This window comes from Erinaceus europaeus, chromosome 7, assembly GCF_950295315.1.
Source record: "Erinaceus europaeus chromosome 7, mEriEur2.1, whole genome shotgun sequence".
NCBI classification, from domain to species: Eukaryota; Metazoa; Chordata; class Mammalia; order Eulipotyphla; family Erinaceidae; genus Erinaceus; species Erinaceus europaeus.
In genome coordinates, this window is record NC_080168.1 from 1,537,595 (window position 1) to 1,561,379 (window position 23,785).

Here is a 23,785-nt window from a genome sequence, read left to right on the forward strand (position 1 = left end):
GCCCGGGACAGGAACGGCACACACGTGGCCTGGAGGCAGAACTTTCTGGAAAACCTGTGTGTGGCTGGGCTGTGGGTGGACCAGGTAAAGTGACCTGTGACCTTGGGGCCGCTAGGCCTGGCCTGTCTCTCCTGGGTTGCCACCCTGCGGTGAGCTCCTCCCTCCCCCTGTGCCCTCTACCCCCTCTCCCTCTCCCCTCCCCCATACCCATGGCCCTTGCCCCTGTGCCCCTCCCCGTGTCCTGTGTCCTCCCACATCTGCACATCAGCTCACTTCCTCTGGGTGCAAACACATGCTGGAGGCGGTCAGGCTGCACCCTCCCTTCCCTAGTCTGGGCGGCCCGAAGCCTGCTGGACAGGCCCCCTTCTGTGGGGGAGGCGTGGGCAGGCCCCGGGGCAGCCACATGAGGTCACACACCCGCATGCACCCACAGGTTTACACATGCCCCCTGCACATGCGCATGCACACACACACACACACACACACACACACACACACACTGACATGCTCAGGCACACACACACACACAGACACACACACTCAGGCACACACACACACACACATGCTCAGGCACACACACTCACACGCACGCTCAGGCACACACACGCTGAGGCACAGACACACACGCTCAGGCACACACACACACATGCTCAGGCACACACACACATGCACGATCAGGCACACACACACACACATGCACGCTCAGGCACACACACACGCTTAGACACACGCACACTCACACACGCTCAGGCACACACACATGCACGCTCAGGCACACACACACTCACACACGCATGCTCAGGGACATACACTCACACACACGCTCAGGCACACACATACGCTCAGGCACGCACACACTCACACACACACTCACACTCAGGCACACACACACACGCTTAGACACACACACGCTCAGGCACACACACACTCACACACACACTCGCACGCTCAGGCACACACACACTCAGGCACACACACACACGCTTAGACACACACACGCTCAGACACACACACACTCACACACTCAGGCACACACACACTCATGCTCAGGCACACACACACACACTCACACATGCTCAGGTACACACACACACTCAGGCACACACACACACACTGAGGCACACACACACACACACACACTCACACACACGCTCAAGCACACACACACACACACACACACACACACGCACGCACAGCCCAGCCCTGTCCCCACAGTGGACCATGCGGACGGAGGCAGGCGCCGTGCACTACCAGCTGCTCAGCGTGCCCTGGACTGTCCTCTGCTACTATGCTGAGGACCTGTGTCTGAAGCTGCCACTGCAGGTACAGGGGACAGGGGACGGGGAGGGCGGGGCCTCATGGCTGCACCCAGGAACCATGGGCCCCCTCATTAATGCCCTCCACCACCCTCCCCATACCTAGGGACTCAGGCCAGGTAGCCAGACCTAGGCTGCAGCTCCTGGGATCATCGGGGGGTGAGGGGGGGTGCTCAGCCTCCTAGAGGTGGCAGGCAGCCTCCAGGCCTGGGTCGGGGGTGCGGCAGACCCAGTGGGGAGTCCCCAGCCACCTGTCTCCTCCAGGAGCTGCCCAGCCAGGCCTCCAACTGGTCCTCCCGTCTGCTGGCGCGGCTGGGACTGCCCAACCCCCTGCTGGATGAGGTGCCCGACATGCCCCCCGAGGTCTACTCCTGCCAGTTCAAAGTGAGCAAGTTGGCCAGGTGAGGTGCCAGAGCCCCGCACTGAGGGGGGAGTGGACGGGAGTCCCAGGGACCGGGAGCCCAGATAGGCAGGCCTGTGTCATCAGCCTTCAAGCTGATACGGGCTTGTTCTGCCCGGCCATGTGCCCAGGGCGGCTGGCACAGGAGCCAGGGTGCTCCACCCACCAGCCTAAGACCTGCCTCTGCTCAGGGCAGGGGGACTGGGGTGGCCAGGTCGAGAAGCCCCTGAGTGGGAGCTGGGGAGTGTGGCTGCTCCCTCCCCCTCATTCTCCACCTTCCCCAGGTCCCAGGTCCCCGCCAATCATGGCCACCAGGTCTCAGGGCTCAGGGAGACCACCCTGGCACCTGCCCCGTCCTCCATGCCTGTGTCCCCTTCCCCTGGTGTCCCCATGTGGACGGGCAAAGCTGACATGACGCGCCGTGTCCCCGTCCCTGTTGTGTGTGTGCCTGTGGCCTCCGTGTGCACCGAGAGCCCCAGTGAGAGTGCCCCTGTTTGTATCCCAGCTCCGCGTGCCCCCTGCAGGTTCCTGGGCAGTGACAACCAGGACACCTTCTTCTCCAGCACCCAGAGGCATCAAATTGTGAGTGGTACCCTGAGCCGGGGCCCCCATGGCAACTGCGGTGACTCCTGTGCAGGAGGGCAGCACCTGCGGGCCTGGCCAGTGCTCACATTAGACCAGGCTGAGCCCTGCGGATCCAGCTGGCACAGGCAGGGCGGGCAGTGCAGGCTGCGTCCAGAGCCCGGGTTTGTGGAGTGACTGTCAAGCGAGGCTGGGGTGGGCGCATGGGGTCCTTGGCCACCAGAGGGTCAGCTGGCCCTGCTGACAGATGACAAGACAGCGTCCCCGGTCCCCCAGATCTTTGAGATCCTGGCCAAGACCCCTTATGGCCACGAGAGGAAGGGGCTGCTTGGGATAGAGCAGCTGCTGGCGCAGGGGGTCTTCAGAGCTGCCTTCCCGCTGCATGACGTGAGTTCTGGGATGCCATAGAGGGAACCCCACAGGAGCAAGGTCCTCACAGAAGGGGGTCCCCACAGACGAGGGGCCCCACAGGAGGGGGGAACATTACAAGGGAGCTCACAAGAGGGAGACCTCACAGGAGGGGGTCCCTAAGAAGGGGGTTCCCACAGGAGAGGGGGCCACACAGGAGAGGGTCCTCACAGGGAAATGTCCTCATAAGAGGGGATTCCCACAGAAGGGAGGCCCCACGGGGGGGCCATAGAGGGGGAGTCTTCACAGGAAGATTCCCATAGAAGCGGTGCCCACGGGGAAGTCCTGCAAGAGGGACCCCAGTCCTTGCCCCCTGAAATACCTGCAGTCCCCAATGTCCCTGTCCTCAGGGCCCCTTCAAGCTGCCCCCTGAGGGCCCCCAGGCTCCTCGGCTCAACCCACGGCAGGTGCTGTTCCGGCACTGGGCCCAATGGCGCCAGTGGCACAAGTACCAACCCCTGGACCACGTGCGTGGCTACTTCGGGGAGAAAGTGGCCTTGTACTTCGCCTGGCTGGGTGAGTGACCGCCACCTCCTGGCCGTCCTGTCACACTGCGGCCCTCTGTCCCCTCCCGGCCTGTTCCTGTCCCCGGCTCCTGCCTGTCACACGGGCTTGAGGTCATCTGTATCCTGGGCGCCTCCTCCCAGGCTATGGCCAAGCACCCAGGTCCCTGCTGAGTACATGGGCTGCCCCGTCTCCCAGAGCTCAGCCAGGCCCTTAAGTGTCCCAGTCGGGGTCCCTGAGGCCAGGCCTGTGCCCCCCCCCCCAGGCTTCTACACAGCCTGGCTCCTACCGGCTGCGGTGGTGGGCACCCTGGTGTTCCTGGCAGGCTGCTTCCTGGTGTTCTCAGACACACCCACGTGAGTGAGCCTCCTGGCCCCGGGCCTCCCTAGGCTTCTTGGGGGTGCTGGGAGGGACCCTAGGAGCCACCCTGTGTGGAGACAGGTGAACTCTGAGCACAGTCCTGTCTTCATGGTAGTTGGGAGGCTTCTCAGGACCTGTGGAAGGTGGGTGACAGCTGTGTCCTGAGCTGATAGTGACAGGTGGCCCCAGGCTGACAGGTGACCCCAGTGACAGCTGTGGCCCCAGGCTGACAGTGACAGTGCCCCCAGGCTGACAGTGACAGTGTCCCAGGCTGACAGTGACAGTGTCCCCAGGATGACAGTGACAGTGTCCCAGGCTGACAGTGACAGTGCCCCCAGGCTGACAGTGCCAGTGCCCCCAGGCTGACAGTGACAGTATCCCCCGGCTGACAGTGACAGGTGTCCCAGGCTGACAGTGACAGTGTCCTCAGACTGACAGTGACAGTGTCCCAGGCTGACAGTGTCCCAGGCTGACAGTGACAGTGTCCCAGGCTGACAGTGACAGGTGTCCCAGGCTGACAGTGACAGTGTCCCCAGGCTGACAGTGACGGTGTCCCCAGGCTGACAGTGACAGTGTCCCCAGGCTGACAGTGACAGTGTCCTCAGACTGACAGTGACAGTGTCCCAGGCTGACAGTGACAGGTGGCCCTGCAGACAGGAGCTGTGTCACAGTGGCGACGGCTTTTGGATGTGTCCACTCTGTGCCAACTGCCCCTTTTGGAAACTGTCCAGCACCTGCACCCTGGTCCAGGTATGGGGGTCAGAGACCTGGCTTGCTGGGTTGGAATGTTCCCTGCCGTGTGTGCAGCCCAGGCTTGAGTCCTAGCACCACACAGGTGAGCCACGGCACAGGGAACAGCTATAGAGCTCTGGACACTCTCTCTCTCTCTCTCTCTCTCTGTCTCTCTCTCTCTGTAAAAGCAGCCTGGAGCAGTGTAATGTGTGAGGCCCAGGTTCAGTAAAAACTAAAAGATGGAACCCATTCCCTCAGCCTCTCATCCCGTCTAGTCTCTTACAGCCAAAGGGCTAGGGAGACAGGGTGCTTTGGGGGTGGAGGGAGGACTGTGTATCTGGAAGCAAGGGCCTCAGGGGCAGGGTGTGTGTGTCCCCTGTGGACCCCCATATGGTGGGGGGGCATCCACCAGGGGTGCCAGGGCAGAGGCGCAACCCCACCACACTGTTCACTGCACCGTACTGCCCTGCCTCACGATGCCCCTGCTGCACTGCCCGCTGCACTGCCCCGCACCATACTGCCTGCCTGTCGCTGCCCCGCAGGTCGGCCGGCTGTTCAACCATGGGGGCACCGTGCTCTTCAGCACTTTCATGGCGCTGTGGGCGGTGCTGTTCCTCGAGCACTGGAAGGGCCAGAGCGCCACGCTGGCCTACCGCTGGGGCTGCTCCGACTATGAGGACATGGAGGTGGGCGGCCAGGGCCCACCCCTGCCCACTGCCCCACCCGCCGCCCCACACAACGCCCCACCCTGCTGAGCTGCACCCCTTCCAGGAGAGGCCCAGGCCCCAGTTTGCCGCGGCTGCCCCCACGACATCCCTGAATCCCATCACCGGCCAGGATGAGCCCTACTTCCCACCCACGAGCCGCTTCCGCCGCATGCTGGCCGGCTCCGTGCTGGTCCTGATGATGGTGAGGCCCAGCCCCAAGGCCCCTGCCAGCAGGCCCTCAACCCTCAGGGTCACCCCCAGGCTCTGTGCTGGTCCTGATGATGGTGAGGCCCAGCCCCGAGGCCCCCGCCAGCAGGCCCCCAACCCCCAGGGTCACCCCCAGGCTCTGTGCTGGTCCTGATGATGGTGAGGCCCAGCCCCGAGGCCCCCGCCAGCAGGCCCCCAACCCCCAGGGTCACCCCCAGGCTCCGTGCTGGTCCTGATGATGGTGAGGCCCCCACCATGTGGTGTTCACCCCCTTCCCACCTGACTCCCCACACCCTTGCAGTCCCTCTACCCACTCCTCCCTTCCCCAGAGGCCCATGTGCTTGGACTCCGGGAGGGGCCAGCAGGGCTGGGGGAAGGAGCTGCGAGGGTCTGGGAGACACTAGAAGGTTCCCTGAATGGACCCCATGCTCTCCTGTCCTCCTTGGTTCCCCACCCCAGGGAGTCTTTTACTCCTCTCAGATGGGTGCTGGCCGCGGGGAGGCGCTCTTTCAGAAACGGGGACAGTGCATGGTGGCCCTGTGACCTCAGATGCCACCCAGCACAGTTCCAGGTGGCCTCCCCCTGGCCACCTCCAGCGAGAGGGGGCACAGCCAAGGCTGGGGACTGCAGGCCAGGCTGACTGACGCCCAAGGCCGCCGTGCCCGCAGGTGGCTGTGGTGGTCGTGTTCCTGGTGGCCATCATCCTGTACCGCGCCATCATGGCTGTGCTGGTGTCTCGGTCCCCAAACACTGTGCTGGCGGCCTGGGTGAGTCCAGGGACCGAGCCTCCCCGCCCTATACCAGCCTCGACTCCTGGCCCCGCCCTCTTCTCTAACCCCGCCCCTGACTCTGACTCCTCCCTGTGCCCCTGCTCCTTGGCCCCGCCCAATGCCCCCCAGCTTTCTCCCTATCCCACCCCGCCTGGTCCTAGTCCGGCCCTCTGCCCTAGCCCCGCCCCAGTCCTTGGCCCTCGCCTGATTCCCGGCCCCGCCCCACCCTGATTCCACCCAAGGACACGCTCCCATTAGTTGGCCCCGCCCCCGGTCCAGTCCTCCCTGGAGCCTCCCGTGTTCTGGCCCCGCCCCTAGTCCTTGGCCCCGCCTCCTAGTCCTTGGCCCCGTCCCGTCCCTAATCCCTGGCCCCGCCTCCTAGTACTTGGCCCCGCCTCCTAGTTTCTGGTCCCGCCTCCTAGTCCTTGGCTCCGCCCCTAGTTCCTGGCCCTGCCTCCTAGTCCTTGGCCCTGTCCCTTATCCCTGGCCCCGCCCCTAGTCCTTGGCCCCGCCTCCTAGTTCCTGGCCCCGCCTGCTTCCCTGCCTCTGGCTCTTGCCCACCCCTGACCGCGCCCCCTGCCCCTGCCCCACAGTCCTCCCGCATCGCCAGCCTTACGTGCTCTGTGATCAACCTTGTGTTCATCCTCCTGCTCTCCAAGGTGTACGTGGCCCTGGCGCGTCTGCTCACCAGCTGGGGTGAGTGTCGGGCCTCCCCATCCCAGAGCCCACTTAACCTCCTGGCCTCAGTGAGAGGCCACCCACCTCCCTGCTCACAGCACCCCACCAACTCACCCCTGCAGCCTCTTGCTGAGCCTGGGGGACTGTCCCCTCCCCTACCCCTCCTGCTCACACCCCTTCACAGCACAGGCCCCTCCAGATGTCCCCCCTCCCGTAAGGGCACAGAGCTGGATGGGGGCACTCAGGACAGGGGACAGAGGTCTAGGCGGGCGTGGAGGCTTTTTTGAGGGGGGCAGGGACCCCGCACGTGAGTGCACCTCTCCTAGGCTGCTTTTTCCTTCAGACAGAGACAGGGAAGGACAGCACAGCAAGAGCTTCCCCTGGTGCCATGGCACTTCCATACGGTGCTGGGGCTCAAACCTGGGCCATGGGCCTGGCCAGGCAGGCATCCTCCCTGCTGCAGCGTCTCCCCCTCACCCCTGGGGTGTGGCCTGGGCTGAGTCCTGCCGTCTGTCCCGCAGAGATGCACCGGACCCAGACCAAGTTTGAGGACGCCTTCACACTCAAGGTCTTCATCTTCCAGTCCGTCAACTTCTATTCTTCCCCCATCTACATCGCCTTCTTCAAGGGCAGGTGCATCCCGGGGTGGGGGGGTCCTCACCGTCCCGGGGGGCACAGGGGGCCGGGCTCTACGCAGCCAGCAGCCACAGGGCCTTGCCTTCCCTGTAGGTTTGTGGGGTACCCCGGCAACTACCACACCTTGTTTGGCATCCGCAACGAGGAGGTGAGTGCGGGGGTCCCTCCCCTGCCCTGGAACCCCGGGGTACCCCCTCCCCTGCAGGCCCGGCTGTGAGCTCTGCCGGGGGCAGCAGCACCAGCAGTTGCTCTGAGCGCAGGCGGCCGGGACAAGGGACAGGAGCTGGGGAGTCGGCGGTGAAGCAGGTCTGCAGGTGTCTGAGAGGATAACGTGGTGGTGGGGATGTTTCGGACAAAACAATGATTATGTAAGCAGAGCAGGGGGCTGGCTCTAAGGCCTGACATCTGTCTGTCTCTCCCCCTCTGTCTTCCCCTCCTCGCTCCATTTCTCTCTGACCTATCCAACAACGACATCAGTAACAACAACAGTAATTACTACAACAATAAAACAAGGGAGGGGGTCGGGCCGTAGCGCAGCGGGTTAAGCACACGTGGCGCCAAGCACAAGGACCGGCCTAAGGATCCCGGGTTCCAGCCCCCGGCTCCCCACCTGCAGGGGAGTCGCTTCACAGGCAGTGAAGCAGGTCTGCAGGTGTCTGTCTTTCTCTCCCCCTCTCTGTCTTCCCCTCCTCTCTCCATTTCTCTCTGTCCTATCCAACAACGATAACAATAATAATAACTACAACAATAGAACAACAGGGGCAACACAAGGGAAAATTTAAAAAAATAAATAAAAACAAGGGCAACAAAAGGGAATAAATAAATAAATAAATATTTACAAAAAAGAACTGGGTGCAGGAATTGGGTGTCTGCCGGGACAGGTCCCCAGCCTCCCCTCCCCTGCCCACTTGGTGGGCTCATGGCCGGAGCCAGGTCCGCGCCCTGCCTGGCCCGCGTGGCTGCGCGGGCAGCATGGGTCCCCTCAGCCAGCCCTCCCCACAGTGTGCGGCGGGCGGCTGCCTCATGGAGCTGGCGCAGGAGCTGCTGGTGATCATGGTGGGCAAACAGCTGGTCAACAACGCCCAGGAGCTGCTCTGCCCGTGAGTGTGGGGGCCGCTGGGGACGGTGGGGGCCTGGTGGTGCGGGGGGACCGAGGGGTGGTGGGGCCAAGGGGGACGGGGGACACAGCCACGGAGGGACAGCTGGGGCAGCGAGGGCCATGCGGGGAGAGGCAGGGCCGTGTGAAGGGGCCCAGCGCCCCAGGGCGACGGAGAGAGCTCAGCATGGTGTCTCCGTGTCCCACGGTGTCCTTGCCGGGGTGCATCCCGGCTGGGCGAGCCAAAGGTGGGGGGCACGGCGCATGCCGGTCGGGGTGGCAGGGGTCCAGCCCTGCGCTGCTCAGGAAGCCCCAGGACGGGACAGGACGGGACGGGACGGAGAGTGGGGCCTCAGTGCTGCTCCCCGCGGGGCGATGACGGTGGCCTCACACCGACCCTGCAGGAAGTTGAGGGGCTGGTGGCAGAAGTGCCGGCTGCGGGCCAAGGGGGCGGCCCTGACGGGGGCACAGGAGCCCTGGGAGGCCGACTATGAACTGCTGCCCTGCGAGGGGCTGTTTGAGGAGTACCTGGAGATGGGTGAGGGAGTACCCAGAGATGGGTGGGGGAGTACCCAGAGACGGGTGAGGGAGTACCCGGAGACGGTGGGGGAGTACCCGGAGACGGGTGGGGGAGTACCCGGAGATGGGTGGGGGAGTACCCGGAGGAGGGTGGGGGAGTACCAGGAGGAGGGTGGGGGAGTACCCAGAGACGGGTGAGGGAGTACCCGGAGACGGTGGGGGAGTACCCGGAGACGGGTGAGGGAGTACCCGGAGACGGGTGGCGCAGTACCCAGAGAGAGGCGGGTGGCGCAGTACCCGGAGGCGGTTCTGGGCCGGCAGGACGGAGGTGGGGAGCGGGCGGCTGCTGCTAGAGGTCCCTTGCCGGCCCCAGTGCTGCAGTTCGGCTTTGTCACCATCTTTGTGGCCGCCTGCCCGCTGGCCCCGCTCTTCGCGCTGCTCAACAACTGGGTGGAGCTGCGTGTGGACGCCCGCAAGTTCGTGTGCCAGTGCAGACGCCCGGTGGCCGAGCGCGCCCAGGACATCGGCGTCTGGTTCCACATCCTGGCGGCCATCACGCACCTGGCCGTCCTCAGCAACGTGCGCCTGGGAGCCTCGGGGGCTGGACGCGGGGTGGGTGCGGGCGAGGGAGGGGGCAGGGGTTGGGGGCCTGACCCGCTGGCTCCCTGGGCCCAGGCCTACCTGCTGGCCTTCTCATCCGACTTCCTGCCACGCGCCTTCTACCGCTGGACACGGGACAGCCAACTGCGTGGCTTCCTCAACTTCACGCTGGCCCACGCGCCACCCACCTTCGCAGCCGCGCACAACCACACCTGCAGGTGCGGCGGGGAGGGGTGCGGGTAGCCCGCGAGAGGGCCCCCAAAGGCGGCGTGCGGGAAGGGCCCTGGGGCTGCAACCTTCCCCGGGGCCGGGCCATCTGCCCCTCTCAGGCTGGAGGGCGGTGAAGGGTGGTTGCCCGTCTGTCTGCCCAGCAGCCCTTCTGGCCAAGATGTTGGAGACCAAAGCCAGGTCCTCATCTGCTCATGATTCTCTCTCTCTCTCTCTCTCTCCCTCCCTCCCTCCCTCCCTTCCTTTCTCTGTTTTACAGAGACAGAGAGAAATTGAGAGGGAGGAGGGATATAGAGAGGCAGAGAGAGAAGGCTGGGGAGGCAGCATAATGGTTCTGCAGAGACTCCTTCCTGAGGCTCTGAGCCCAGGTTCCATCCCCAGCACCATCAGCCAGCGCTGAGCAGGACTTTCCCTCTCTTTCTCTTTGGATCACTCTCATTAAGTGAATAAAACTTTTTTTTTTTTAATTTAGAGAGACCTGGGAGTCGGGTGGTGGTGCAGCGGGTTAAGCGCACATGGTGCAAAGCGCAAGGATGGGCAGAAGGATCCCGGTTCGAGCCCCCACCCCACCCCCCCGGCTCCCCACCTGCAGGGGAGTCTCTTCACAGGCGGTGAAGCAGGTCTGCAGGTGTCTGTCTTTCTCTCTCTGTCTTCCCCTCTTCTCTCCATTTCTCTCTGTCCTATCCAACAACGACAGCAATAACAACAACAATAACTATAACAACAACAATAACTATAACAACAATAAGAAACAAGGGCAACAAAAGGGAATATAAATTAAAAAAAAATTTAGAGACCTAGTGAGCCTTCCCCCCCTGCAGGTGGACAGCGGGCTTGAACCCGGGTCCTTGTGCACTGTAAACATGTGCTCAACTAGCTGTACCACCCCCCTTCTTTTAATTTTTTATTACTTAAAAAATATTTACTTATTCCCTTTTGTTGCCGTTGTTTTATTGTTGTAGTTATTATTGCTGACGTCGTTGTTGGATAGGATAGAGAGAAATGGAGAGAGGAGGGGAAGACAGAGAGGGGGAGAGAAAGACAGACACCTGCAGACCTGTTTCACTGCTTGTGAAGCAACTCCCCTGCAGGTGGGGAGCCGGGGGCTCGAACTGGGATCCTTATGCCGGTCCCCGCGCTTTGCACCACCTGCGCTTAACCCGCTGTGCTACCGCCCTATTTTATTTTTTATAGAGACAGATATTGAGTGAGAGACATCTGCAGCCCTGCTTCAACACTTGTGAGGCTTCCCCCCCGCAGGTGGGGACTGGGCCTTGAACCTGGGTCCTTGTGCACTGTAACGTGTGTGCTAACCCGGTGCGCCACCGCCCTGAGAGCGTCACTCTTGGCACATGACAGCCAGGGACCCTTGGTTTGATGGCCTAGCACTGCGCCCACTGCCCCTCCCCCAGGCAGTGCCCATACCTCCACACTGGTCAGGACAGCCAGAGCGGCACCCTGGCACACGTGTGGGTCAAACCCAGGACCTCATGCCAGTGCTAGCCGTGCCCTCACCCTCCAAGCCTGGGCACCCACCTGCTCTCAAGCTCCTACTCAGGCTCCATCCTTACTCCCCAGGAACTGTTTTCTGGGTGTTTTGTTTTGTTTTTCTTCTTTTTTCACCAGAGCACTGTTCAGATCTGGCTTATGGTGGTGTGGGGGATTGAACCTGGGACTTTGGAGCCTCAGTCATGAGAGTCTGTTTGCATCACCACTATGCTATCTACCCTCTGCCCTTGTCTTCTTTCCTGCCACCAGGGATAGTATCTCTGGGGCTTGGTGCCGGCACTACAAATCCACTCCTCCCAGCAGCTCTTTTCCCCACTTTATTGGATAGGACAGAGAGAAACTGAGAGGGGAGACAGAGAGAGAGAGACACTTGCAGACCTGCCAAGTGTCACCCCTTTCCAGGTGGGGAGCAGGGGCTCGAACATGGGTCCTTACATGAATCCTTGTGTGTTTAATGGAGTGAGCCACTGCTCATCCCCCCCCCCCATTTCTTCCTTTAAAAAAAATTTAATTGGACAAGACAGAGAGAAACTGAGCGTGGAGGGGGAGATAGAGAGGGAGAGACAGAGGATCCTGTAGCCTTGGCCCACCACTCGTGAAGCTTCCCCCCCCCCCCCCACGCCAGGTGGAGAGCCGAGGCTTGAACCTGGGTCCTTGTGCATGGTAATGCGTGTGCACACTTCCACTTGGACCATGTTCTTAAGTTTTTTCTTTTTTTTAATATTATTTCTCTTTTGTTGCTCTTGTTTTATTGTTGTAATTGTTGTTGGATAGGACAGAGAGAAATGGAGAGAGGAGGGGAAGACAGAGAGGGGGAGAGAAAGACAGACACCTGCAGACCTGCTTCACCGCCTGTGCAGCGACTTCCCCTGCAGGTGGGCAGCCGGGGGCTCGAACCGGGTTCCTTACGCCGGTCCTTTTGCGCTGCATGCGCTTAACCCGCTGTGCTACCACCGGACTCCGGGACCTTGTCCTTTTTTTTCCTGCAAGTTCAGGTGAGGCTGTCACAGACTTGAAAGCCGGTCTCACAGGGCAGGAGACAGCGCAAGGTCCAGCCGAGTGTGTGCGTGCCTGTGTGCGCGTGTGCGCCACAGAGCATCTGGAATCTTCCTTCCCGCCTCCGCCGTAGGTACGAGGCTTTCAGGGAAGATGATGGGCAGTTCTCCCGGACCTTCTGGAACCTTCTGGCCATCCGCCTGGCCTTTGTCATCGTGTTTGAGGTACCTCTGTTCCCTCGCGGTGCGGGCTGGGTCCCTGTCCGCCCAGGTCTCCCAGGGAGCAGGCCTCCGGCTCCACCGCCCGCTCTCGCCCTCCCCTCCAGCACGTGGTGTTCTCTGTGGGCTGGGCCCTCGACCTCCTTGTGCCTGACGTCCCCGAGGCAGTGGGGATCAAGGTGAAGCGCGAGTACTACCTGGCCAAGCAGGCGCTGGCTGAGAACGAGGTGAGCACCCCCACCCGTGCCGGGCTGGGCTGCGGGGACAGGAGACATGCACCCACGGCCCCTGCCCCGCACAGGCTCTCTCTGGACCCAACGCAACTGAGGGTGTGAGGCCCCCCGGCTCAGAGACCAGGACAGAAGCTGGTGACCGAGGGCCATGGCCCAGAGCTCACAGGGTCACAGAGCCTGCAGGAGCGTGTCGTCCTTAGACGTGTGGGCTCCTGAAACTCCTGCCACAGGGGGGGCCACCCTCAGCCCTGGGCAGGCCTCAGGCAGGGCCAGCACCCAGGACATCTTGACCCTCATGCTGACTGACACTGGAACCTGTCCTTCCAGAACATTCTGTGCTCACACATTACTGGCTTCGGGGCTGGGGACATCATGGCACAGAGCTCAGCGGTCTGTCCCTCAGCCCTGTTGGTGTCCAACGGGGGGGGGGGGGGGGGGGGCATGGGGTGTCTCTCCCGCTGTCCTGTCCCTGACAATAAAAGCTCTCAAGAGGCCTCAGCGTCTGTCCAGCTCCACTCAGACTGGGGGGGCTCTGTGGGAGCAGCCCCCCACCCCCACCCCAGAGGGCACTGAAGAGATCAATAAGAATAGCCGTTAACCCGAAACCAACTGCTTCTTGTTCTGCGTAAATATTTCCACCTGTTGCCACCCTGTCATAACTATAAAAAGGTGGGACGAGCAATGATGGAGGTCGCAGACTCTCCCCTTGCGTGGAAGGGTGTCGGCGGCGCAAGCTTAAGTTTGCTAATAAAGGCTCTTGCTATTGCATGCGATTCTGGTCTTCTTCTGCGTGAGTTTGGGACTCGGACCTCTGGGAATAACAGGCACCCTCACCCTGTGTGCCGCAGCTCCTCAGAAGGGCAGGGTGCAGCAGGCCTTCCATCTGGCTGCTGTCAGCCTTCGCGGGGGCTGAGGAGGTGCCACATGTGGCATGTCCCCACAAGGCAGGCCGGGCTGTGTGTCTGGTGCGCAATTTCCCGAGTAGGTGACACTGGTTTTGAGTCTGGAGGAAGGAATCTCATCCTGGGCCAGCGACACCCCTTGCTTTATGGACCCGGGCTGAGGCCCAGAGCACTGGGGGCCTCTCAGGTTCAGGGCCCGGCCAGCCTGGAGACAGCCACAGCACAGGGCCCAGGGCTCGCCTGCAGCAGCCTCCAGCCGCGGTCACACAGGAAGTGGAGAATGAGCCAGCCCACCTGGTGGCCGGTCACCACAGCACAGCACAGCACAGCACAGCACAGCACAGCAGCCAGCCCAGCCCAGCCCAGCCCGCCCCAACAGTCAAGTGGTCACAGTCGGCTGATGAAGGGACAGAGGTGGGATTAGGGACTGATGGCCACAGGAGGGGCCAGAACCCAACCGTGGACAATACCCCCACACCCGGTCCCTGTGATTGTCACCCTCAGGCCAGTGGTGACATAGGGTGACACTGGGTGACATGGGGCTGGGCTGAGGTCAGGCAGATGGCCACAGGACAGCAGGGTGCAGGCTGGCTCTGGGCTGCTTGCCGGCGAGGGAGGATGCCAGCCCCCGGGCATTGGCCTCAGTCTTTCAATGGCCGACTGCCACCAGGTCCAGAGGCTGCGAGCAGGTAGCCCACACCAGACAACCAGCACACTCGAGGGCAGGCAGCCGGACCTGCGGGCAGGTGGGCAGCAGGGCCGGCCTGCAGACTCAGGGGTGCTGGTGTCATCCGAGAACCTGGAGACTCATGTCCCCCAGAGCTCTCTCTCGGGGCTGCTCCCACAGGGCTGGGCAGGCGGCTACGTTCCACAGAGTGAAGGCAGGAGAGGAAGAAGGCATTGCGTGGCTTTTATAAAGTCAAGGAAATTTATTTCCTGAGGTCATGACACAGGAAGTAGACTCAGCCACAGCTGTGGACTGTCAGCGTGGAGGCCTTTCGGACATGCTGGGTGGACCAGGAAGCAGAGTCTGAGCGTCATGTCGTGAAATGTCCAATTACCTGGTGAGAGAGTGCAGCTGGGGGCTGTCCCGGGGCTGTCCCGGGGCCGTCCCAGAGCCGCCGGTGCCCCACTGGCCGGGAGCAGACCAGTCACAGGGCAGACTGGACGCCGGCCGGGCCCGAGACGGGCAGGAGCAGGCCAGAGACTGGCCCCACGCTGGGCCAGCTTCACTGCGAGACCTCGGGAGGGGGGCGTCGGCGATTTGCGAGGGTCCAGCCGCTGGTCACTGAGACAAACTGTGTGTGGGGCTCGGCCAGTAGGCTGGTGAGGTGTCTGTCTTCTGTCATTATCGTTTGGGGCCCCAGGGGAGGGTCTTGGGGGCCACCTGCGCCCCAAAGCTGGGGAATTCCTCTGAGCTGCTCATATCAGGAGCCTGTAAGAAGGGGGTGGAGCTGAGTGGGGGTTCACCCGGCAGCCCCTCCCCCCCCCACGTGCCTGCCGGGGTGCCCACCTTCTCGCTGCCGCTGGCGGTCCAGGGGGCATCACGCACCACGAAGCCCTTGGATGGGGCCTTGGCCTCCTCGTGGGCCGGGGGCTTCATGTACACCTGCAGCGCCTCACTGTCCACCACGTCGGTCAGCTGGGGGCGGGGGTGGTCAGCACACGGGAGCGCAGGCCCTGCAGGGCACCCCCACCCCCGCCATGCACACACCAGCCCTCCCGCACTCACATATTCCTCCTCCAGGTTGAGGATGTGGTCGATGGCCTCCTCCACATTCTCAGGGAGCCCCGTCACGGTGACGCAGTTGGGGTCTGGAGCCCCACTCTGGGGGAAGCGGATGTCCACCTGTGAGGAGCAGGGGCACTGCTGAGGGGACCTGGGCCTCAGGTCACCAGGGGCAGGAGCACTGTAAGCTGCTCACCCTGTTCCCAGAGCCCCCCCACAAACACACACGGGGAACGGTCTGCGCCCCTCCAGTCCCCCAGAAGACGCGCTCATTCACTAATGAGGAGAGGCTTGGGACACACACACACACACACACACACACACACACACACACACACACACACACACACGGGGAGCGGCCTGCGCCCCTCCAGTCCCCCGGAAGACGTGCTCATTCACTAACGAGGGAGAGGCTCGGGCTTGACCTCGAGCCCCCTCGCTCACTTTGAACTCGTCCATGATCTTGCGGATGGCCTTGCCCCGGGCGCCGATGATGCGGGCGTGCACGCGGTGGTCCAGCGGCACGTCCTCCGAGATCATCTGCTCCAGCTCCCCCACGATCTTCAGGATGGCGTCCCGGGCAGCCTCTGTGTTCTTCTCGTAGCCCGTGATGGTGATCTGGTCCTGGGCCTGAAGGGACAGGCGGCGGGTGAGCAGGAACGACCCCAGGGAGAGGATGGGCAGTAGGGTAAGGGCACGGGCGCTGTGGGCGGCTCGGGAGTGGGCACACGGGGAGTGTGTGAGGCGGCCCACCGAGGGGTGCAGGTCCAGCAGAGTCCCTGCGCCCGCCCAGGCCCCACCTGGCCGCCGTCCTCCTTGTCCGGGAACTGGATGTTGACGTCGTGCTCCAGTCGGATCTGGGTGATCACAGTGCCCTTCCTGCCGATGATCTTGGGGTGGTACTTGGGGTCCACGGTGACACTCAGCTTGAAGCTCCTCAGAGCCTGCGGGATACGACAGAAGCAGCTCAGTCTCGCCCGTCCTGTGCGGACACACAGGTCCAGGAGCCGCCTGCCCTGCCTCGGCCAAGCTCAGCCTGTGTGTGGGGGCCCCTCTCAGGGGCTGCACCTGGGCGACACCCGCGGAGCCAGGTTTGGGGGGGGGGGGTCCCAAGCAGAGGGGCCCTTGGCTCAGCTCAGCTCTCCCAATCTATGTGACAGACACGTGTCAGGAACACTGAGGGCAAACGAGAAGGAGTGGGGGCTGACAGACCCTAACGTGGCGGGAGTCCCCACAGGCCTGCCCCACGCCTGCCTCCAGCCCCCATTCATACCCGGTCCTCCTGCTCCGCCTGCAGCTCCTTCACGCGCTCCAGCAGCCCAGCCTTGGCTCGGTCCAGGTTGGCGGCCAGGCCTGTGATGGCGATCACCTCAGACTGCAGCTCAGGGGCCGGGACGTGGATGTTCACCTGAGGCGTGGGGACAGAGGGCTCAGCCCCAGGAAGGGGTGAGGAGGGCAGCGGGCCCGAGGCAGGGGTGAGGCACTGCCTGCCCACCTCGAAGGCGTCCATCATCTTCCGGATGCCGCTGCCCTTCTGTCCGATGATGTATCGATGCAGGTCGAAAGGCACCTCCACCTCGATGGTGACGGGGACCAGCGCCTGAGGGGATGTGGGGTCAGGGTGAGGGGCAGGTGCCCCCCAGGTCTGCCGGGGGAGCCTGGGGACCCCACAGGCTGCTGCACCCCGCGGTCACAGAATATAAAAGGTAGGAGGGTGTTAGCTGGCAGGCTTGGCCCCCTCCCCTCCACACTCCCAGGGTAGGAGTACTGGCGCAAGGATGGGATGGGGGTGTGGGGGGTTCCCCAGCTGCTCTGTGGCCAGCCCCACACAGACGGGCACCAGACTGGGACGTCACACAACAGGACTGACTGACTGACACGAACCTCCAGGGCCTCCTTGGCGGCCTCACACTTCTCCTTCCGGCCGGAGATGATGATGATGTCGCACCTCCTGGGAGAGCCCGGCTCAGCCTCTTTGGTGTCTCGGCCCTCCCCGCCGTCCTCCCCGTTCTCCTGCACGGCCGGCTCTGCACTTGGCACTGCACGGGGCAGCGGGGGACCATGAACACGCAGGCCGTGGCTGCACTCAGAACAAAGGCCGCCAAGCCCTGATGGGCTGGGGCAGCAGGCCGGGCAGGGACAACAGGGCACGGGCACTCAGGGCCACTCCACAGGCACCCTCTCCACAAGGAGCTGGCACCCTGGATCCGGGGCCGAACTGAGAGCGAGGGGTCTCAGAGGCAGGGTGGCCCCGGGGCCGCAGCAGCAGAAGGGATGGAGCAGGGGGTCGGGCGGTAGTGCAGCGGGTTAAGTGCACATGTGGCGCAAAGTGCAAAGACCGGTGTAAGGATCCCGGTTTGAGCCCCTGGCTTCCCACCTGCAGGGGAGTCGCTTCACAGGCGGTGAAGCAGGTCTGCAGGTGTCTTTCTCTCCCCCTCTCTGTCTTCCCCTCCTCTCTCCATTTCTCTCTGTCCTATCCAACAATGACGACATCAAGAACAACAGTAACAACCACAACAGTAAAAAAAAAAAAAAAAAAAGAGAATAAGTATTAAAAGGAAGGGATGGAGCGGGGGGCAGGGCACTGGATGCAGGCGTCTCAGTGAGGATGGACATTGGTCACTCAGTGCTGCCACCGTGGCACCACACCCTGGCCGTCACAAGCAGGCAGGTCAGCTCCGTTTCCGGGAGGAACCTCTTCCTGCAGAACTAGCGAAGGGCTGGCGTGGCATCACCAGACCCCCGGCACGCCCGCACTTGTGTGGGTGCACCTGTGGGAGGCAGCACGCCTATGTGCGCCACGTGTGCGTGCTGAGCGGCCAAGTACAGGCAGGCGGGCAGGCAGGCAGGCGCCCAGTCTGCACACACTGCGTGAGCGTGGTGACCCTGTGACATACACACGTGCGCTGTGTCAGGTGAGTGGTGGCCCTGTGACATACACACGTGCGCTGTGCCAGGCAGGCGCCCAGTCTGCACACACTGCGTGAGCGTGGTAGCCCTGTGACATACACACGTGCGCTGTGCCAGGCGCCTGTGCCTGCCATGTAGATGCCGCGTGGCGTGTGCGCACGTGTGTAGGGCGAGCGCAGGGGCTGCTCCTGGAGCCGGCCCAGAGAGGATGGGACGCGTGGACTCTGAAGGCCAGAGCTTCCATCGGGAAGAGTGCTGCCAAGGAGGGTGGGCTCTGCCGGTCAGGCCCGCCACCCTCATGCAGGACACTCGGAGCGGAAGAGCCACTCGGGTCCCCTCCCGGGATCCGCAGGACCCACCTGCAGGACAGCGCCCTGCACGCCCAGTCACGGCACACCTGCCGGCACACCTCTGGCGCACAGGCCCAGCGGCGCTGCGCCACCCACCTGGATTCTCCTCTCTGTCAGGGAACTTGATCTGCACGTTGTGGTCCCGAGTGATCTGCTGGATCCGGGAGCCCTTGGGGCCCATGACGGATCGGTGGAACTTCTGGGGAATGGCACACTCGATGGTCACCTGGGCTTCCTGGAGGCAGAGACGGCACAAGAGCACGGAGGTGACCGCGGGGCCTCGGCTGGGCTCTGGCTCACGAGACGGAGAGCCTGTACCCTCCCCACGCTGGCCGACACCCTGACTGGTGGCCACCGGGAGGCCGTCGGGAAGGTCTCAGGTGGTGGCGGCTTCCAGGTTCAATACCCCCCCCCCACCCGCTTCAGTGTGTGTGCGGGGATGGGACTTGTCACCGGTGGAGACGGCCGCCCAGGGGCCACGCCACCACCCACCAGGTCCTCGATGATTTCCTGGATGCGCTTCTTGGCGGCCTCCACGCAGTCCTTGGCGCCCTTGAGGGTGACCTTGTCGCTCTGCGTGCCGGAGCGCGGGAAGCTCACCATCACGCCGCCATACTCCTCCGCGATCTCCCGCAGCACTTGACCCCTCCGGATGACGAAGTGCCGGTGGTGCCTGGGGTCCACCAGCATGCAGTCCTCCACCACGTTGTCCTGATGCGTGCACACCACAGCCCATGAGCAGGGGGCAGGCGGGGTGGGAGGGGCGGGGCAGGGCGGGGCAGGAGCAGTGGGGCCTACCAGGCTCTGGATCAGAGCCTCCAGCTCCTTCTGGGCCTCCCGGACGGCATCCTCTCTGCCCACGATAGTGATGAGGTCCTGGTCCTTGTCCTCGGCCGTGGGGAAGATGATGCGGGCACCTGTGCTGTCCCGCACCTTCCGGATCTTGCCACCGCCTTTGCCAATGAGGAACTTGTGGTACTCGGGCTTGGCTCGGATGTCCACAGTGAAGCTCTTGGTTTGCTGCGGACGCCAAGCCCACAGGCTGTGCCCCACAGGGATTCTGGGATGAGGGGCCCCACCGGAGAACACCCAGGCCAGCCAGACATGACCAGACAGTGGGCAGGAGCCCGGGTGATGCTCACCTTCTCCTCTGCCAGGTGGAGGAGCTGCTTCTTGGCCTTCTCTACGTCCGACAGTGGACCCCTGATGACAACCGTGTCACTTCCCGAACCTTCCACGGGGAAGTGGATGTGGACGCCGCCACACTCCTCCATGATGGAGCGGATGAGGCGGCCCTTGGTGCCGATGAGAGCGTTGTGCAGCTTGGCGGGGATGGAGACCTCCAGCTCGGCGATGTTGGCCTGGGGACATGCACAGAAGGGCGCCATGGTGCGGGGCGGGCCGGCAAACTGTTTCAGTCCAGATCTCCCCAGATGAGCAGGGAGCCGGAACAAAAAGGCTGAGTGTGTGGCCTGGGTCTCCCGCACAACTTCAGGGGGACAAAGGGAGACGGCAGAGACCTCCACCCTGGCGACCACGAGGGGGACAGGACAGAACAACATCCAGCAGGAAGGCAGAGCAGCGCACCGGGACTCCCCGTCGCTGACACTCTGAGTGTGACAACGCGGTCCCGTGTGTGGTGACCAGCACAGGACTAGCTGGGGGGCGGGGGCTAAAGGAACACACTGGGTAGAGAGCACACACCAGCACGCGAGGGGCCAGGGGTCTAGCCTGGGGTGGCGGCTTCACAGGTGTCGGGGACGCGCAAACGCCTCTTCCCCCCGCCAAAACCAGGAGAGGGACAAGCGGTTGCCAGGCGCCACGGAGCCGCCAAGCAGGCGGGTCAGCAGCGAAGCGGGCCAGGGTGTGGCCTGGAGACACTTTTGGGAAGAGCGAGGAGGCAGGGCAGGAGGCCGTTTCAGAGTGAGGGCTCAGCCGCAGAGTGAAGGGCGGGGGATGTGAAGAAAGCTGCCCGTGGACACCGTGCTGTGGCCCAGAGGTGGCACAGCGGGCAGACGGCAGCACCCACCACTGACCCTCTGGCTTGCCCTCTAAGAAAGCTCAAGACAAACCGTGGGCCCCTGGAGTGAGCCACACAGCCCGGAGCAGCACCCTTCCCGTGGCACTGGGGACCTTGAGCTCCGGTGGCCGTGGGCAGTTTGAGGGCAGAAGTGTGACACGCTGGGAGACGGTGGCACATTTGCCTGAGGATTCCGCAGCCTGGACCCCCACCCCCACCCCCAGGAAGCCCTCCGTGCTGGCACCGCAGCGGGGGCCTCACCAGGTCCTTCTGGATGGACAGGATGCGGCTGCGGGCAGCCTCACAGTTGGCTCTCTTGCCGGTGATGACGATGGTCTCGGAGTTGCTGTTCTCTGCCGGAAGGTCAATCTTGGTGTTGCTCTCCTCTCGGATCTGTGCAAAGAGTGGCTGTGAGCGGCCAGCACCCAGAGCCCCGCAGCCCAGGCCGCCAGGTCCTGGGAATGGAGCTGGGGCAGAAGGCGACCGTCACCTTCTTGATGTTTGCACCTCCTTTCCCGATGATGTTCTTGTGGAACTGCTTGAAGATCGGGACTGAGATGGAATAGCTATTCTCCACCTGGGAAATGGGAGAGGCCCCTCAGTGGGACGCCAGAAGCACGCCCCGCACCGCAGAGCTGGGGTCTCCCTGGCTCCTCCCTCGGGAGGATGGGCGAGAGACTCCCAACAAGGAGCTGCAGGTGGGCTGCTGGGCCAGCCCCCTGGGTCGAGGGATGAGCCAGGGGCAGCCGCAGCCAGCTCACATCAGCTCTGAGGCATAAGCCGAAGCCACGGCCAGCCCTCTCCCCTCAGAAGCTCACAGGGCAAGGGTGCGTCCTCACCAACCCCACGGTGCCCCGGCACCGCCCCGCAGACGTGGGGCCCTACCAGGTCGGCCACCATCTTCTGCATGTACTTGGCACACTTCTCCACTTCGTTCTTGGGGCCCCTGAGCTGGACGACGTCACTCTTCTGCGCCGGGTCTGGGAAGTTGATGATAACCTAGGAGGGAGCGGCAGGAGGCCACCTTAGCCCTGCAAGGACCAGCCGGCCCGACCAACTGGCCGACCATGACCGTCGGCGGCGCCTCACCTCCGGGAACTTGTCACGGATCTCACGGACGCGCTCACCCTTCTGCCCGATGATGGTGCGGTGGAACCTCTGCTCAATGAGCAGGTCCTTGGTGCGCTCGTTCTCCTGGAGACACGGCACACAGGCGCGTCTGGGCCGGGCACCGGCAGCCCCTGTCCTGGGGGTGGGTGGCCTCTGCCCAGGGCCCGCCCCGACCTTCCCCTCGCCCACGACACCGCAGGGGCCACGTTTCCGAATGCGGCACAGGGAAGTGGCGTGGCGGACAGGCCGCTACCTGGGGCTGAGCACCAGAAGCCAGGTGAAATGGGCTCCCCCTGGCGTTCTGGGTCCCAGAAGCGGGCACTGCAGGGCACGCCCGCAGCCTCTGCCCCCAGGGCGGTGCCGTGGCCGAGGCTCACCATGCGCGCGGCCAGCTCCAGCAGTTCCCGCTTGGCCTGCTGCACGCCCTGTGGGTCGCCCTCGATGCGGATCAGGCTGCTCTTCTCGCTGTCCGGGGGGATGCGCACGGACACCTTGTACTGGTCCTTGATTCTGTTGACTGCAGGCACACAGTCACGCCAAGCCACTCGGAACCAGGCTCCTCGGGGTCCTCTGGAGTTCCGAGCAGGGGCACTGGCCTGAGGGGCCCAGGCCCCCAAGCCCAGGTCCCAGATGATGGAGGGTCAGGGAGGAGCTGGGAGAAGCCCTGGCTTCACTGAGCAGCCCCACGCCAGAACCAGCCTGAGTAACTGTCTAAATCACTCTAGAGCAAGCCCAACGAGGATGGCAGGCGTGGAGAGCACTGGCGGCCCCTGCGAAGGCCCCTGACTACAGGGACTGCTCCCTCATATGCCACCAGGCCTCACCTAGCCCCCAGCTCACAATGTGTCCACACCCGGCAGACCCAGCTGCCCCGTCCATCCCCACGCCGCGTGGGGTGGGATGCTGTGTTCAGAGCTCACTGCCAGCTGCGTTGCTGTCCGCTGCCCAGATCACCCCCAGTGTCCACGGGCACCTCCGAGCCTACTTGACTAGGGAGGGGAGCACTGAATTCACCAGGACTCTACGAGCCGGGGCAGTCTGCACCGAGCATGGCTGAGGAGGTGGACTCCCCACTGCCTCTGTCCCCAGGGGACGGACACACACACACAATGACAATGACTAGAGGCCCCGCCAGGAGCCTGGGGACACTCACTGTTGGCACCGCTCTTCCCGATGAGGTGTCTGTGGAACTTGTGGTCGATGTTGATCTCCACGTAGTCCATTCGGTTAACCTGCAGGACAGGACGAGGTGAGCCCTGCCCCTCTCAGGCCCTGCCCGGCCAGAGGAGCCTGCAGGGCCTCTGGGAGCCTTCCAGCACGAGCCCAACCTGGCTTCCCAGCTCACTGCCAGCCACCGGGGCTGCCGGGGCTGCCAGGCAGAAAGCTATGCATGCCGAAGGCCTCACCAGGTCCTGCACCATGGCCTCGATCTGCTCCTGGGCCACGCTGACGTCCTCCGTGGGGCCCTCCAGGGTGATCTTGTCCTCGCCCTCCGTGAACTCTATGTGCACCTGCGCACAGGAGGGACGTTCCATGAGCCCAGAGGCTCCTCGTATCGGTGCTCTCCTGGCCACTCCAGATGGGCATCCTGGAGCTCGGGCCTGAATGCTCAAGGCGGCCAGTGGCTGACCCTGGCATAGCGATCTGGGCACACAGACCATGGCCCCAGACCAGTGCTTAGTAGGAATGGAGACCAGGCCCAGCCTGACAGGGGACAGCGCAGGCGTGCCCTCTCATTCTGCTCACGTGTGCAGGAAGCTCCAAGCCGAGCTGGGACTAGCCAGAGCAGAGCAGAGGGCAGGGGGTGGGCAGCCCTGGGACCAGCTCAGGACCAGCTCTCAGGAGCAGAGCTGGGACCAGCTCAGGAGTAGAGCCTGTGCGCTGCGGGGGGCCAGCTTTGGCTTTGGCTTTGGGACAGGTGACACGGGGCGCTGTGACTGAGATGCTTGTCCAGGCCTCTACAAAGCTGCCTGACACACAGGGGCTCCAGGGCAGCTGCTGGAGCGAGAGAAGCCCACCCACACCGGCACACGGGCGACCACGGGGTCTCCAGAAGGACCCAGCC

At 63.5% G+C, this 23,785-nt stretch overlaps 2 protein-coding genes across 4 annotated transcripts in view; one reads left to right on the top strand and one right to left on the bottom strand.

The window, feature by feature from the left end:
* Positions 1–1,132: 1,132 nt before the first annotated feature.
* On the top strand, positions 1,133–13,596 carry ANO7 (anoctamin 7). Its single transcript, XM_016192078.2, has 20 exons — positions 1,133–1,323; positions 1,581–1,717; positions 2,241–2,298; positions 2,575–2,685; positions 3,057–3,222; positions 3,476–3,566; positions 4,224–4,320; positions 4,845–4,988; positions 5,074–5,211; positions 5,885–5,983; positions 6,580–6,682; positions 7,186–7,297; positions 7,394–7,448; positions 8,303–8,400; positions 8,801–8,934; positions 9,289–9,494; positions 9,591–9,733; positions 12,382–12,472; positions 12,574–12,693; positions 12,768–13,596. The coding sequence occupies exons 1-20, from the start codon at positions 1,222–1,224 to the stop codon at positions 12,897–12,899; spliced, it is 2,337 nt and encodes a 778-aa protein (XP_016047564.2). The 5' UTR covers positions 1,133–1,221; the 3' UTR covers positions 12,900–13,596.
* A 910-nt stretch (positions 13,597–14,506) lies between these two features.
* The window catches only part of HDLBP (high density lipoprotein binding protein), a 29,108-nt gene continuing 19,829 nt past the window's right edge, over positions 14,507–23,785 (bottom strand). For all 3 annotated transcript variants that reach the window (XM_060193606.1, XM_007531980.3, XM_060193605.1), the window contains exons 10-28: positions 23,127–23,231; positions 22,874–22,952; positions 22,098–22,237; positions 21,700–21,804; positions 21,496–21,609; positions 21,101–21,187; positions 20,872–21,003; positions 19,733–19,951; positions 19,389–19,610; positions 19,083–19,301; positions 18,687–18,825; positions 17,215–17,369; positions 16,826–16,930; positions 16,604–16,738; positions 16,131–16,274; positions 15,775–15,960; positions 15,334–15,450; positions 15,115–15,243; positions 14,507–15,036 (exon numbers count right to left, since the gene is read on the bottom strand). In XM_060193606.1, coding sequence (XP_060049589.1) covers positions 14,950–15,036; positions 15,115–15,243; positions 15,334–15,450; positions 15,775–15,960; positions 16,131–16,274; positions 16,604–16,738; positions 16,826–16,930; positions 17,215–17,369; positions 18,687–18,825; positions 19,083–19,301; positions 19,389–19,610; positions 19,733–19,951; positions 20,872–21,003; positions 21,101–21,187; positions 21,496–21,609; positions 21,700–21,804; positions 22,098–22,237; positions 22,874–22,952; positions 23,127–23,231 — 2,619 coding nt within the window. In that variant the 3' untranslated portion in view covers positions 14,507–14,949. The remainder of the gene's footprint in view (positions 15,037–15,114; positions 15,244–15,333; positions 15,451–15,774; positions 15,961–16,130; positions 16,275–16,603; positions 16,739–16,825; positions 16,931–17,214; positions 17,370–18,686; positions 18,826–19,082; positions 19,302–19,388; positions 19,611–19,732; positions 19,952–20,871; positions 21,004–21,100; positions 21,188–21,495; positions 21,610–21,699; positions 21,805–22,097; positions 22,238–22,873; positions 22,953–23,126; positions 23,232–23,785) is intronic.

Bases quoted from the DNA above. Each gene is read 5' to 3' on its own strand.
- ANO7 (XM_016192078.2), top strand. From the start codon at position 1,222: ATGCGGACGGAGGCAGGCGCCGTGCACTACCAGCTGCTCAGCGTGCCC. The intron at 7,298-7,393 runs GTGCATCCCGGG...CCTTCCCTGTAG, and splicing joins ATCGCCTTCTTCAAGGGCAG to GTTTGTGGGGTACCCCGGCA. The intron at 12,694-12,767 runs GTGAGCACCCCC...TGCCCCGCACAG, and splicing joins AGGCGCTGGCTGAGAACGAG to GCTCTCTCTGGACCCAACGC.